Below are 15,467 nucleotides of genomic sequence, written 5' to 3'. Positions count from 1 at the left end.
AATGGCTACTAGCCCGTTTCAGGAACAATAATAACAACAACAACAACAATACTACTACTACTACTACTACTACTACTACTACTACTACTACTACTACTACTACTAATAACAATAATAAAATATCGTGTTCCCCCTGTTGCAATCAGTCTATGGTTGCAATCGTAAAAGGGAATAGCTCCAGTTCTTGTCGATGTAAATTCTTTGTAACCATGTTAAGTCTCGCCCAAGGAAGCAGATGTCTCGCGAGAGTTGAGTTGTTGCAGGAAGACAGACACAACAGCGGGGGGAAGGTGGAAGTGCATGTGACTGTCTTCACTGTGTGAAGTTTGTTGTTGTGTTCGTGTTATCTAAAAGATAGAAGGAGAAAAATGGTTCGTGTTTGCGCATTTCCCAACTGTGGCAACAAGATGACGAACTGGACCAAGCGCAGCTTTCACAGAGTGCCTCTGTGGGACAGGGCCAGGCTGGAGCTGTGGCTAGCTGTGCTACAGATGGATGCTAACAGCCCTGTGCAGGAGCTGCGCCGCGCAGACCACCGCGTCTGCAGCGACCACTTTGACAGCGATGACTACAGCCAGTCAATGAGGAAGAATCAACAAGAAGATAAACCAATACTGCGTCTCAGGCTCAAGAAGACTGCTGTTCCCAGATGGCAGGAACCAGTGGAGGTAATACCATAACGTAATTGTGTTGACCTGACCAAAAACAACCACTTTAGTGTAGGAATTTAGCCAGGGGCCAGGGTAGAAATGCCCAAGAAATCTCAGAATGCCCCTAAAAAGCCTGATTGAGGGGCACCACCATTTGCCCCCAAGATTCGGATAATTTTATTTTCATTCAATCCATTTAATTTCCATTTCCTTCTCTAACACACACTCAGCACCTGAAGACGATGGGAAACACACATAGCACGCTGTTGTTCACACTAAGCTTGAGCAACTTAATGCATTCATTGCTTATATTTAAATGCCCCCCAACATTTGTAAATGTCCCCATTTTCTAGACAGTGGGGGCAAAAGTTGCCCCCTAAAATATGTTTTTAAATTCCCTACACTGCACTCAATAAGTAACATTGGTATAATAATCAATCAATAATAAGCAGTATTATGTGCATCATGACTGATGACAAAATATAATATAGAGAGAATAATTCCCCCTTTTCAGCAGTTGACATTCATAATAATAGAATAAGTGATCTCAACAAGCTGACAATATGTGGTTAAAGTGCCAAAGTGTGTGTGTGCATCTGCGTGTTGTAAAAATGTAATGTTTATATGCTTACCAAAAGGTAAAGAAAAGCATGTTATTTCTGAGTCAGTGGCAAAAACAAAACAAACACCTTTAGTGGATGTACAGTGATGTGTGCATTTGCCCCATTGGATTACATTACCAAACCAATTTCAAATATTTGTGTCCCCATTACTCACTTAGGTCGCTTTCACATATAAGCTGGTGGACTCGGTTCGCTTTCACACAGCAATTTGTCAAGCGCACCAAACTTTCTGAACAATGTCATGTGGTCGAAATAGTCACCCGTCTATTGGACAGAATAGAGAAGGGAAACGATGCTGTTGAGAAACGATGTGTTGTTGTTATGACGACGTACGTCACGCGGCACGCAGGTACTGTAGTACACACGTGTGCGCACCGCAGTGTTTGTTTTGCTCCCTTCTACCGTTTTCTACTCATGATCATCATCATCATCATCAACCTTTATTTAATCAGGCAAGTTAATTAAGAACAAATTCTTATTTGCATGAGTGCACCAGATGCACTGGCGCTCTTGTGTTTAGTCCAGTTTGCTTTCACACAACAAACGAACCGCGCCAGGGTTCACTTGGAAGCGAACCGAGACCCACCTTTTCAAGCGGACCAGAGTTTGTTTGTTTGTTCCGCCCCAGAGTTCGTTTGCGCTTTCACACCACCCCAAACGAAGGAAACGAACTCTGGCGCGTTTAAAGCAGACTAAACAGCTTCTATGTGAAAGCGACCTTAGACACAAAAAGATGGGCAAATAAATAAATAGGGTCCAGGACAGGTTGAAAAATACCTTTTCCCTTTAAGCTCTTACAAAATAAAGAGAGTCCCGCACACTGTCCAAACTTGCAAAATTATAAATTTAATATTGTAACGTTTCGGTCTCAGACCTTCCTCAAACAAAATTTAAGCTCTTAACATTGCAGATGTTTTTGGATCCTCTTCATTTCAAGGACCAGAGCAAAAAAGACAATCCTTGCCCAGCAGAAACACTCGACCACTGGACAATGACAGCCAGAATCTTGGAAAGCAAAGGTAAGCCACTCTAACTTAGCGTAAAGCAGCTACGGGGAACTTTCACTTTGTGAAGGCTTTGTAGACTTTGTAGTAGTCTGGCAGTAGCCAGATGGATATCTCCGTCTGCTCCACACCTCTTGAAAAGTGGTTAATAACCACCCGCCTGAGACCAAAACAAAATGTGTGACAGTCATAAGAATTGACCAACCACAACTCGTGAGACGGTACATTTTGAACGTTGCACCAATGCACGCAGAGAGCCCGACTTCCTTAACAGCCCAGCCAATCAGATTCCACCAGGGGATTTCTCCTGGAAAAATCCGGAAATGCTGACTTGTGATTCTGACCCTCCGTTGCTGGACGCGTGCTGCTGACCTAAGACGTTGGCTCTGACCACGTGAGCGTAACTTTGTAGCAGCTCCTGTGGGCAAAACTTTATTAACTGGCCCCTGGCCTCCTGTCATTTTACAAAAGTGGCCCCCGGGCAAAGCAAGTTGAGTATCCCTGCCATAGACCTTTTCCCAGCCGACGTCCAAAGTATGCTCGCGCATCTCGGCAACGGAAGTAGCGTCTCTCCTGGTCAGCCAGAGGCATTGAAAGAGACCAGTTAGCATTATCCTTCAATTAAAACTGTTGCCAGCTGCGTGTACAGTTGTAGTAATCCGGTTCCTGCATGTACAGTTGTAGTAATCCGGTTCCTGCATGTACAGTTGTAGTAATCCGGTTCCTGCATGTACAGTTGTAGTAATCCGGTTCCTGCATGTACAGTTGTAGTAATCCGGTTCCTGCGTGTACAGTTGTAGTAATCCGGTTCCTGCGTGTGCAGTAGTTGTAGTAATCCGGTCGCTGTGTGTACAGTTGTAGTAATCCGGTTCCTGCGTGTGCAGTAGTTGTAGTAATCCGGTCGCTGTGTGTACAGTTGTAGTAATCCGGTTCCTGCGTGTGCAGTAGTTGTAGTAATCCGGTCGCTGTGTGTACAGTTGTAGTAATCCGGTTGCTGCATGTACAGTTGTAGTAATCCGGTTGCTGCGTGTACAGTTGTAGTAATCCGGTTGCTGCATGTACAGTTGTAGTAATCCGGTTGCTGCATGTGCAGTTGTAGTAATCCGGTTGCTGCATGTACAGTTGTAGTAATCCGGTTGCTGCATGTGCAGTTGTAGTAATCCGGTTGCTGCATGTACAGTTGTAGTAATCCGGTTGCTGCGTGTACAGTTGTAGTAATCCGGTTGCTGCATGTACAGTTGTAGTAATCCGGTTGCTGCATGTGCAGTTGTAGTAATCCGGTTGCTGCGTGTACAGTTGTAGTAATCCGGTTCCTGCGTGTGCAGTAGTTGTAGTAATCCGGTCGCTGTGTGTACAGTTGTAGTAATCCGGTTGCTGCATGTACAGTTGTAGTAATCCGGTTGCTGCGTGTACAGTTGTAGTAATCCGGTTGCTGCATGTACAGTTGTAGTAATCCGGTTGCTGCGTGTACAGTTGTAGTAATCCGGTTGCTGCGTGTACAGTTGTAGTAATCCGGTTGCTGCGTGTACAGTTGTAGTAATCCGGTTGCTGCGTGTACAGTTGTAGTAATCGATATTCCAACAACAAATGACTCAAGTTCTACAGAATCCTGACAGGATCACGACCGTTTCAGAGCAAGCGGCGCCATCTCCTGGCTGCAAGCTATTAAACGTGTTGACTGCCACAGGACTGAGGAGACGTTCCAAAATGCTCGTGTTTGCAGCACCCGTCCCATTTTATATCGGGTCAAGTTATCTGTTTGGCGCATTCCATTTGTATTGGGAACTAGGAATATCCTAGTTGACTGACGTCACACCCGAGTTGACCGCGTTCCAGCAAAACAGTCTGGAAACTAGCCAGGGCTAGTTCTAGCTAGGGTAGCCATTGTTAGCAATAGCAGTTGATAACAACGCATTACGTGGTATTCTTGCGCATACCGTAGCAACAGAAGTTAGACAGTACTGTGTGTACAACTGATTTAATGAGACACAAATAAGACAGAAGTGCTCATAAACAGTGTATTACATCAGCTTTCACTACTGTTGAAGCGCGGAGCTGCCATCTTGGATTTTGAGGGCGGGGCTGGTGAGGGTAGGGAATCCGAGTAGGCATAGGTCGATTTCCGGTTTTGCCGGTCCGGTGTACGAGCTTAAACCGGTTTGATTTCACGTTACCCAGCTGAACTGACACGTTTCATTATTATTAGATTAAAATTCAGCATCAGGAACCTATGCCGACGCCCCCGTTACGTTACTGACACGGACACAAAATAGACCGCCTGCGTTTGTAAACGATGGTTCAAAGCTGCAGGCGGATGTGATAGATACGTCGTCAAAACGAGTGTTATTTCTTTGTGACAAGCAACCTTTTTTTCCAGCGGAGTTTGACGAGGAAATGCGCTGAGTACGAGCGCTGCAGCAGACCCTCTGCGACACCTAGTGGTAAAATTCGGTATACCGGTTCGATGCGGCGTGAAGAACAATATCAAGCCGGTTTTAAAGATTTGACACCGACCCATGCCTAAATCCGAGGTCAGGTGACGTCACAAGGGGCGTTCCCGACTTTTGTACCTTGTCAATTCCTAGTAGAGAGCGGCGAACCCGAGTGTACCCTCGCGGGGCCCTCGGGCCTGCCAATACGGGCTCGTTTTTTCTTTTTTTTAATTAATAGGTCCGGGCCGGGTTTTTCAATAATTAAATAAAATAATGTTGTATTACTCGCTTGATTTTACACAGCAGAGCAGTCAGACAAAGAGGAGGAGTGCGCACAGACACTCCCCCAGCCACAGCCGCCACACACAGTCACACACAGACCCTCACGTGACGTTAGTCTGCCAGTCTACTCATGTCATGACATGTAGCTTTCCGCTCAGTCAGTGTCTGTCGGCGACAGACAGCGTGCTACACTCGACTCGTCGTCAACCCAACCCGAGTTGAATCCTGTTTCGCCTGATTCATTCATTCTCCAAGAGAGAGAGATTAGGCTAGATTAGAACAACAGGCCAGTTAGGCTAGATTAGAACAACAGGCCAGGCGCTGGACTGGTCATTTCAGCACCTCACAGTTGTAGACAGCACAGCTCCCGAACACAGAGAGAGAGAGAGAGAGAGTCAAATAGAGAGACAGGCAGAGAGAGGCCAGGACGGCCGCGCCCAGCACACGGAACAGAGAGGGAGAGATGTGTCATCATTATATTGTCATTTTTGGCTTCAGGCCTCGCAACGGGCTCGGGCCAATTCATTTCATAACTCATCCGGGCCGGATCGGGCACGGGTCTGCATGTCACGGGCCGGGGAGGGCTCGGGCCGAGATTTCAGGCCCGCGCAGCTCTCTAATTCCTAGTTCCCAGTACAAATGGAATGCATCATATGTACTTTCATTGAACTGGAAAGCCTGGTTTACGTAAACAAGTGTCTGTAAGAAGTAGACTGAGAATCTAATGTAGCTGAAGTTTGATAACGTTAGATTTGGATAATAAACAATGAGGTGTGTCGTGTGTGTGTGTGTGTGTGTGTGTGTGTGTGTGTGTGTGTGTGTGTGTGTGTGTGTGTGTGTGTGTGTGTGTGTGTGTGTGTGTGTGTGCGTGCGTGCGTGCGTGTGTGTGTGTGTGTGTGTGATATGCAATTGCAGGGGAGGCGTCAATGGACTCGACTGATCCTGATGTTGTGCCTTCTGTGTTTGTATACACAGAGCGAAGCCCCAAACCCCAGGCGAAGATGGAGAGGTACAAACAGTTAGGTCCCTCTTGGTGGTTTTTAAATGAGTTTTCCTCTCTTACATTGCCATGATGTATCATGATGTATTCAGTATGTTTTTGGTGCTTTGAGATACTGAGCAGTCTGATTGTACGTGACTTATGTTGTTACTATAAGGTCCCGTAGGAAGAGGAGGCGTGTTCACATGCAACCTGCACCTTCTGAAATTCCAGAACAAGAATGGAGCATGGATCATAGTCCTGGTATGAATATATGTTGTCTTGCAATTAACTGGTTTATTGTCAGTGTTCCCACGGGTCCTTGAACTCCTTCAAAGTTTGTGAATTTGACAAATAAAAATTAACGCATTGAAAGTTTTTTTAAATAGACATGGTTTATTGAAAGTGCTTGAAGTTGGGGTTTTCCTGCATAGAGAATTACGAGGGAATTACGAGAATTACGAATTTCTGTCAAATTTCGCTCTGCTTCAGCTTTTGACAAAGTGAAAACAAAATATTTGTGTTTGTGTTGCAGACTCAGTCGCTGGGTTTCTGTCCTTTGCAATTGGAAGTAACACAGCACAGTTTGGAAGTGTCAAACATTCAAGCCTCTCTCTTTAATTGTCTGTGACCTTCTACTAATTATCATTATAAAAATTCTGTGATGTAACAGTAATTAACCTTGGTCCATGTCTCAAACTAGGCCGTGTCGGGTCCTTGGATTTGGGGAATTGGGCCTTGAAAGTCCTTGAATTTGATGTTGAAGGTGTGGGATCCCTGTATTGGGGACTTGTGTCTGCCTCAGAGATGGGGAAATATATATATATATATATATATATATATATATATATATATATATATATATATATATATATATATATATATATATATATATATATACCGTAAATTCCGCACTATAAGCCGCACCGGACTATAAGCCGCAGCAGCAAAATTGACTGTTTGTTACATATATAAGCCGCACCGGACTATAAGCCGCAGCAGCAAAATTGACTGTTTGTTACATATATAAGCCGCACCGGACTATAAGCCGCGGGTGTTTTAATGTTTTTTTTTTTTTTTTTTTTTTTTTTTTTTTTTTTTGTGTTTTAATGTTTAATTACCATATGTAAGGGTTCGTGCACAGAGGGGATTGTCGGGAAAGAGATGGCTGTTTGAGGAAGCTCCCATTTATTAACATTTCAACAAAACAACATAACACAACACCACCTGTGTTTTTTTTTACAGTGCACACAGTGTCCACGGTGTGGTGAAAAGAGGGCAAGAGAGGAAATTAAAACAGAAGTGGATTTATAGTTAGAAAGAGTGCTAAAGAAGAGAGAATTCCGTTTTTTTTTTTTTTTTTTTCTGAAAAAATCCATAGATAAGCCGCACCGTTATATAAGCCGCAGCCGCAGGGGCCAAAAAAGGCCAAAAAACGGGGAAAAAGCCGCGGCTTATAGTCCGGAATTTACGGTATATGGGTTAGGGTACGAATTGTGATATTTCCCAAATATCGCCATATACTGTATATATTTATATATATTTTTTTTTTATATAGACCGACAGACCCGAAACACCTTACGACCCCAGTTAACATCACTGATGACGCGCCCCAGCGCATGCTGTAGTATGTATTTTAAACATAGAATTCTGGCTCCCCCTGGCCAGTGACACTTAGGAATAGTCTAGGTGACAACCAAGTATAGTTTGGCGACAAGCTGGAGAGACAGTTGACGGTCGGAGAGACGGCATCAATTACATACAATACAATTGATTGTGCAGCCCTAGTTGTATTGATCTCACACACTTTGTAATGACACCGCCGATATGCTTTAGCTGTTTGGATGCAACCGTTAACCACAACCGAGCCTAGAAATGGCCCACGTGTTTTGCGTCATCAATCGGTTTTGGCAATCGGCACGTATAAAGTATGATCGGAATGAGCAATCTCATATTTAGGCTGAAAACAATTCCGATCGATCGGAGCATCCCTAGTTATCTACTGTATGTACTTTCGACTTTCATTTCACTGGAAAGCCTGGTTTATATAAATAATTGTCTGTAAGAAGTAGACTAAGAATTTAATGTAGCTAAAGTTGAATAACAGCATCAGCTGGTCTTAGATTTGGCTTGCAAACATTGTGTGTGTGTGTGTGTGTGTGTGTGTGTGTGTGTGTGTGTGTGTGTGTGTGTGTGTGTGTGTGTGTGTGAGATTGTAATTGCAGATGAGGTGCCAGTGGACTCGAGTGATCCAGATTTTGTGCCTTCCGTGTTTGTATACATAGAACAAAGCCCGAAACCCCAGGCAAAGATGGAGAGGTACAAACACTTATATTAGGCCTGGTCCCTCTTAGTGGTTTTTAAATGAGTTTCTCTCTCTTGCATTGCCATGCTATTCAGTATGCTTGGGTACTTACAGCTGCTGGCTTCTAAGTGTACATGCCTTATGTTGTTACTTCAGGCCCCATAGAAAGAGGAGGCAACCTGCTCCCCATGAGAGTCCAGAACCTGCTCCCCCTGAGAGTCCAGAACCTGCTCCCCCTGAGAGTCCAGAACCTGCTCCTTCTGAGAGTCCAGAACAAGAATGCAGCATGGATCAGGATCAAAGTCCTGGTATGAATATATTTTGTCTTACAATTATCTTGTTTATTGTGAGCTTGTGTCTGCCTCAAAGATGGGGACTTGGACTTGCGACTTGGACTTGAGTTGCACTTAAAGGGATCCGCCAACTTTTTGGGAGTTTCGCTCATTTACTATACATAACTAAGATACACAATACCTTTACTGCCACTCTCCGTACAGTATACAGTGAGCTAACAGTCGTCCAGTTAGTTAGTATTGGGGTAAAGGGTACAGCCGTCACCAAAAACACACATTTCTAACACCGCCAAAAAGCTTGTTTCACGTAACTATGGATTATTATTTCATCGCGTGGCGAGTACCCGAGTCACAACATGGACATAGAGCTTTTTAGCGCTGTTAGAAATGTGTGTATTTGGTGACTTTGAATGGCCGTACCGTTTCGTCCAATACTAACTAACTGGACGACTGTAGCTCACTGTATACTGTATGGAGAGTGACGGTACAGGTATTGCCAAATCGTATTGGTATTGCCATCGTTGCCAAAGGCAACGATGGTGCACTTCTACACCTCCATCGTTGAGTCCATCCTTACCTCCTCCATCACCGTCTGGTACACTGCTGCTACTCTCAAGGACATTAACAGACTGCAGCGTATGATCCGCTGTGCTGAGAAGGTGATTGGATGCAACCTGCCTCCTTCAGGACCCGGCAAACCGCCAGGACGCTGAAGCGGTCTCATAAAACCATGGCCGACCCCTCCCACCCCGGTCACAAACTCTTTGAAACACTCCCCCTCAACAAGAGACTGAGGTCTGTCGAGACCAAAACCTCTCGCCACAAGAACAGCTTCTTCCCAACTGCCATCGGCCTCACCAAAAAGGCCCAAAGGCCCCCTCTACCAAGGACCCTACCAACCCCCACTACCCCCCTTAACACAGTTGAACCCCCCCCCCCCACTTACATGATCCCCCCCGATCAAACGTCACTTTACAACAACAGCAGCTGGACTACACTCATTACATTAAAGCAGCGGTTCCCAACCACCAGGCCCTGGACCGGTGCTGGTCCACCAGGCCCTGGACCGGTGCTGGTCCACCAGGCCCTGGACCGGTGCTGGTCCACAAATCATTTGTTGCCGGGCCGCAGTAAGCTACTATGATTCGGCAGGGAGCAGAGCATGTGAGCAGAGTGGAGCGGTGATAATTACCGCTCCTCGCTCATGGAGCGGCCCTTTCCACCAGCTCTAGTGCTCACACCCGCTCCAGCGATCACGGCCGACCCGCACCAGACCGCTCCGCTCCAGACCGCTCCCCGCTCCATACAGATTTCACCCGCTCGCACTCACCGCTCCGCTCCGCTCAAAAGAATAAAAAATATCAAAAGGCCAGGGTGTTTTAATTTGCGTTTAAACGCCTGACGCCTCACTACAAATAACATGAGCTCAGCAGAGTCGGCTGCATGTTCCTTTTCTCTTCCTTCATCGTCTCGCAGCAGCTGGCAAGAAAATAGTGGGCGTGCACATGGCCACGCAGCGATGCATTCTGGTTCGAACATGTGGTGATCGAAACTGGAGCGGGACTGAGCGGGTGATCGGTGCCGCTCCAACTTTCGCTCGGGTACCACTCTGGTCCCTGCTCAAGCCAAAATCCCTCCGCTCCGCTCACATGCTCTGGCAGAGAGAGAGAGAGAGAGAGAGAGAGAGAGAGAGAGAGAGAGAGAGAGAGAGAGAGAGAGAGAGAGAGAGAGAGAGAGAGAGAGAGAGAGAGAGAGAGAGAGAGAGAGAGAGAGAGAGAGAGAGAGAGAGAGAGAGAGAGAGAGAGAGAGAGAGAGAGAGAGAGAGAGAGAGAGAGAGCATTAAGAGAGGGAGCGGCAGCGAACTGAAAGTAAAAAGACAGGAACAAGGAGAGGATCATTAAACGTTGTGCTTTTTTTCCAGCACACATTAAAAAGTGGATGTTTAATTTGCACATGGGGTTATAATGAACACCTCTTTTGTGTCGTAAAAAAGACGACTGAGTGAACACAAAGTGTTGCAAACACATTTCTATCTTGTTATCTTGTGGAAAAAATAAACAGGCTGTGCTGTGTGTGTGTGTGTGTGTGTGTGTGGGGGAGACACATTGGTGAGTTCAAGGATGCAAACTAGTCACCTTTTTCATCCTAAAATAGGAGGATTTGTGAATGGTTGAGTCTCCCCTGGTATCTGTCACCTTTTTCACTACCCATGACTCTGCATCCCTGTGAGTGAATGTTTTCATATTGTCCTCAAGCCAGGAAAATATGCCCCGTGTGTATTTGATACTGTATCCAAACGTATGAACTAGTGTCCTCTAGAGAGAGAGAGGCGTCAGCGGAGGACCAAAATGCGAGACTCATTAGCCAATGAACAGCCAGGAATGGGTCTCACGTAGGGATGCATCGATTTTTTTTTTGATGTACGATTATAGTCTGAGAAAAAAACACGATTATCACGGTTTCACGATTATTTATGGACGTATAAAAATCACATGAGCATTCTTTGAACAGAGGTTTTATTGTATTGTCCATGCATTGTTTAAAGGTTGCTGTCTTTTGAAAGGTAAATAAAGGCAAATATTTGTCCAAAATGATAAATAAAATAAACAAAGTCTGACTGTAATATTTATGACAGTAAATCTCTTTGGAACAAAACATAGTCAGGCAGGTGTATTATTTTTCTACATTTCTTTTGGATCACCTGAGTAGAGAACTTGTAAAACCTGGTGGAAAAACTGATCTAACTTATCTTTTAGTGTAAATGTTGATTAACTTTAAGACATTAAGATTGGGGAGCCGTCATCTTTAACAACACCCTGGGTGTCCTTTTTGTAACCGAAATGCTGCCATACCGATTACTTTAGACATGTTTTGGGGGGGAAGAGATCATCTCTTTGAGTTGCTTGTGGTCTCTCAGGCTCTGCCATTACGTTAGCTGTAATGCTAGCGTAGGCAAGGGAGAGATAACTAACTAGCGTTACGTCGTTACATCGATGGCCGTTCAGTAAACAAATTAAGAGGCCACGGAGACCACAGTTCGTGTCAGGCGACTGTCGCATCGCGCACGTCTCTGAAAAGTTTATGTTTGGCTGACGTCCATGGCTATGCTATTGGGAGCAGACTGGTGGGAGCATAGATATGGGTGGGAGAGCTGTGTTTTGTGCACCCGCTAAAATAGTCCGTGCGGAAACGAAGTGAGAGACCGGTTCCTCTCGTTCCAGCGCTGTCTGCGCCGCATGGGAGTTTAAACTGACGGACTTATTTTGACAACAAAACACCCGGTGTTACGGAGCCTCTGCGGTTATATAACCGTGACGTTTGAAATCGCGGTTAATAGTCAAACCGGTTAACCCCTGCATCCCTAGTCTCACGCTACTTTTGCATGCTAAAATAAAGCTGAAAATGTACAATTTGATTCAAGGGATGAAAAACCCTTTCAGAGTACAACACAAACTGTCTATTTTGCTGCAACTCGACAGTGCTGCTTAATCCAGGACCTTACTTCCTGGAACTCTTGAGAGTAAAAAACTGGTCCATTGGAGTGAATGGAGATGTCGGAACTCTTCTATTACACGGCTCTGGTATGAACTATGCGCTATGCGTTTCATATCCAATTCCCCCCACCCCCACCCCACCTTCAGCAATATTGTCATTTTTAAACCGGTCCGTGGTGAAAAAAGGTTGGGAACCCCTCCATTGAGTATTATAGCTGCTACTTCTACAAGACCTTTCTACTCCATTAGATTACTCTTGTTAAGACTTGACTTGACTACCTGCAAAAAAAGGACTTGTGATCATCTCCGCCTTGCTTGCTGCATTATGCTAACTGTTGACCTTTCTATATTAAAGCTGAAGAGGATATCCCAGTCCCAAGGAGCGAATACGATGAACTGAACCTGAGACACCGTCAGCTTGAGGAAGACTGTGCCAACCTGCGGCAGGAGATGTCCTCACTACGGGCTGAAAATAAGAAGTTAAAAGAGGAGCTACAAAACTCTACGTTTTCCTACGCCACTGTTAAGTGCAACCTTGGACAATTGGTCTTTCTCACAGGACTCACCTCCATGATCTTCGAATGGCTGCTTACAAAAATAACAGACCGCGTAGAAAGAGTTAGCGAAAAACTGACTCTCGAGGACCACCTACTTGTTGTGTTGATGAAATTAAGGCTGGGCCTAAGTCATACTGACTTAGCGTATCGATTTAAGGTGTCAAACGGCACTATATCAAATATCTGTCGGAGCTGGATACGTGCTATGGCGATGGTCCTCAAGCCGCTTATTAAATGGCCAAGTAAGGGAGCCATACTCAAGAACATGCCGAAGATCTTCAAGCAGAACTTTAATAGATGCCGGTGCATCATAGATTGCCCGGACATTTTCATATCCAGACCCGGTAATCTGACTGCCCGGGCGCAGACATGGTCAGATTACAAACACAACAACACCATAAAATATTTGATCGGCATCACTCCAGCTGGGGCTATTTCCTTCCTGTCTCCTGGGTGGGGCGGGCAGGTCTCAGACAAACAGCTCACTAGAGAGTCGGGTCTCCTAGAGCTTCTGGAGCCTAGCGATGAGATTTTAGCATGTCGAGGATTTCTCATCAGAGATGAGCTCACGGCTTACGGCGCCAGCCAATTCACTAAAGGGAAGAAGCAGCTGTCTGCACAGAAAGTGGACTCGTCTACACAGCTTTCTCGGATCAGGAGCCACGTGGAACGGGTCATTGGCCGGTGGAAGAAGTTTAAGATCTTGCAAAGCGTTATTCCAGTGTCACAGCTGAACATACTAGATGATGCTGTGACCGTGTGCGGTGCCCTCACAAACCTCGGTACGATTGACCGCTGTTCCCAAATGAGTGAATTCTACAAATTATTTCAGTCATTTCACGACAACGTTGCGTCGTGACTTTGTGATTTGTCGAAACATGTACCGTTTGCTTCTGGATGCGCCCCCTAAACGATTCAAATGAGCTCATGCATTTCCCCGCATAGCAAGGAAGATTTCATTGTATCCAATGTATGAATGATGATCTAGTTCCCACAGTCATGGAAATCCTCGAAAAGTCACGGAATTAGTGAAATCCTTGAAAATTTTGGAAAAGTTAAGGAATTTTGTTTTGTTGAATCATCTGTGGATATACGTAATGTAACAATGGCTAATTTATTTTCTAGCTGTTGACAACAACAAAAAATCCTATTCTTATATTGTGTTCTATTTGTAATAATTTGGTATTGATTCAGTCACGGCCTCACATTACATGGAAATTCTATTATAGATCCTTGAAATGTAATGGACAATTTTTGAAATTGTATCCATTAAAATGTGTGGGAACCCCGTGGAGACACTGCGGAGCGCGTCGTCATTCAGAAACCACGCCCAAAAGGGGGGAAAACAAAAAGGGGGGGGGGGTTGCGTGCATGGTCGCTTGTTGCACACAAAGATCATATATACGGAAGTATATAAGTAACTTACTTCCTAGACCACTAGATCCACATTTTTCTTCTCGCCAATTCTCAATGGCTTCCTTGTTTTGCTCGGGAGTACAAAAAAAACTTTAATTAGCGATTTTTTTTATTTGTTGTCTGCGCAGCCCCACCACACAACAGCATTGACCTATGTTTAATTCAAGGGAAATGACGCTGGTGTGTGGGAGTGAATGGAGCGCTTTCCCCCATGATGGACGTGGCCTATTTCATGCAGTGTCTCTAGTGTGAATTACACATTTTGTCCCAGATTATCTCAAACTACAACAATTCAGAGGTCAATATCACTTTTGTTTGTGATGTTATTAATGAGTTTCATTCCAAAAATATATACAGTATGTACCATTTTGGAAATGTGACTGTACAAAAAATAAAATATGTCATTAAATCCAATTAAATCCATTTTATCTTTATTTGTCTTTGCCTTCTGACTATTTTGTTTTTCAATAATGACCCTGCAGTAACTGATACGTTTCACAATATTTTGCATAACTTATGATAAAAGACAGGAAATGAATGCAGACCAATTTAGTTTAATTCTGCAGCAGTTCGCCAAAGAAAAAAAACTGTACATGCATGAAGACTGTTAAAGGCCGGCTTTTCCGTGGGGGATATGAATATATATTAAATCTCACGCCCCTAAGGTTTTCAAATCCGTTGAAATTTTTGAAATTGGTTGTTTACAGCCTGAGATATCACCAGAAATCCACTCTGTGTGGGGGGGAGGTGCGGGGACTCGAAATACTACATTTCCCACAATGCACTGGGCTCGCGTGGCCTTCGTTTCCATGCCCACCCCTCAGGCGTTTGGCTGATATCAAACTCCAGTAGGTGGCGGTAATGCACATATATGTTTGCCAACCGCCATAAAACTCAAAGAAGAAGAAGAAGAAGAAGGCTTCGACAACATGGAGAGAAGAAGAAATAAATCGAAAATAAATCGAAAATAATTTTCCCGAGAAAATCGTCTCTGCAAGGAGCTATGGAAAGCTAACCTAGCTACAGCAGGCTAGGTGGTCGAAAAAGATGGCTGCCTTTTTGTTTTTCTTCAGACCTCTGAAGGGGCGTGGAGGACCTCTAGAGGCGGGACCATGGCCAACAACAGTTGTAGTTCATAGGTGCTCGACTTCCGCAAGGCTGGACTTGTCGCTCTGACGCGTTTTGCGTCAGAGCGACATGCAAATAATGTGAGAGATGGATGATAGGTCAGGCAGGGAACAACCAATTTCAAAAATTTCAACGGATTCGAAAACCTTAGGGGCGTGAGATTTAATATATATTCATATTCCCCACGGTAAAGCCGTCCTTTAAGTTTTGTCGAAGTTGCATGTGTAGCTATGATGCTACAGTAAGCAGGCCAAGTCTTGTTTCTTGTTTTTCATTGTTCATTTGTATTACTTCTTTGTGTTCT

At 44.6% G+C, this 15,467-nt stretch overlaps 1 protein-coding gene and 1 long non-coding RNA gene across 3 annotated transcripts in view; one reads left to right on the top strand and one right to left on the bottom strand.

Annotated features, from left to right (window-relative positions):
- The window catches only part of LOC310795041, a 664,395-nt gene that overhangs the window by 6,813 nt on the left and 642,115 nt on the right, over positions 1 to 15,467 (bottom strand). The gene's annotated exons all lie outside the window — the stretch shown is intronic.
- On the top strand, positions 6,153 to 14,545 carry LOC310794388 (uncharacterized protein). 2 transcript variants are annotated; one of them, XM_083656378.1, is made up of 4 exons: positions 6,153 to 6,234; positions 8,196 to 8,289; positions 8,432 to 8,583; positions 12,418 to 14,545. In XM_083656378.1, exons 1-4 carry the CDS (start codon positions 6,177 to 6,179, stop codon positions 13,476 to 13,478), a joined length of 1,365 nt encoding a protein of 454 aa, XP_083512504.1. In that variant the 5' UTR covers positions 6,153 to 6,176; the 3' UTR covers positions 13,479 to 14,545. The 2 variants fall into 2 exon arrangements, with proteins under 2 accessions (XP_083512504.1, XP_083512505.1); XM_083656379.1 differs by lacking the exon at positions 6,153 to 6,234 and having other exon boundaries at positions 8,191 to 8,289.

Source organism: Poromitra crassiceps, assembly GCF_964638095.1.
Source record: "Poromitra crassiceps genome assembly, chromosome: 20".
Taxonomy (NCBI): domain Eukaryota; kingdom Metazoa; phylum Chordata; class Actinopteri; order Beryciformes; family Melamphaidae; genus Poromitra; species Poromitra crassiceps.
The sequence above is the reverse complement of the archived record's forward strand: the minus strand, read 5'-3'. Positions and strand labels throughout refer to the sequence as shown.

Excerpts from the sequence above, each read along its gene's own strand:
- LOC310794388 (XM_083656378.1), top strand. The coding sequence starts at position 6,177 with ATGCAACCTGCACCTTCTGAAATTCCAGAACAAGAATGGAGCATGGAT. Across the intron at positions 6,235-8,195 it reads GAGCATGGATCATAGTCCTG|ATGAGGTGCCAGTGGACTCG; the intron begins GTATGAATATAT and ends TTGTAATTGCAG. Across the intron at positions 8,290-8,431 it reads CCCCAGGCAAAGATGGAGAG|GCCCCATAGAAAGAGGAGGC; the intron begins GTACAAACACTT and ends TTGTTACTTCAG.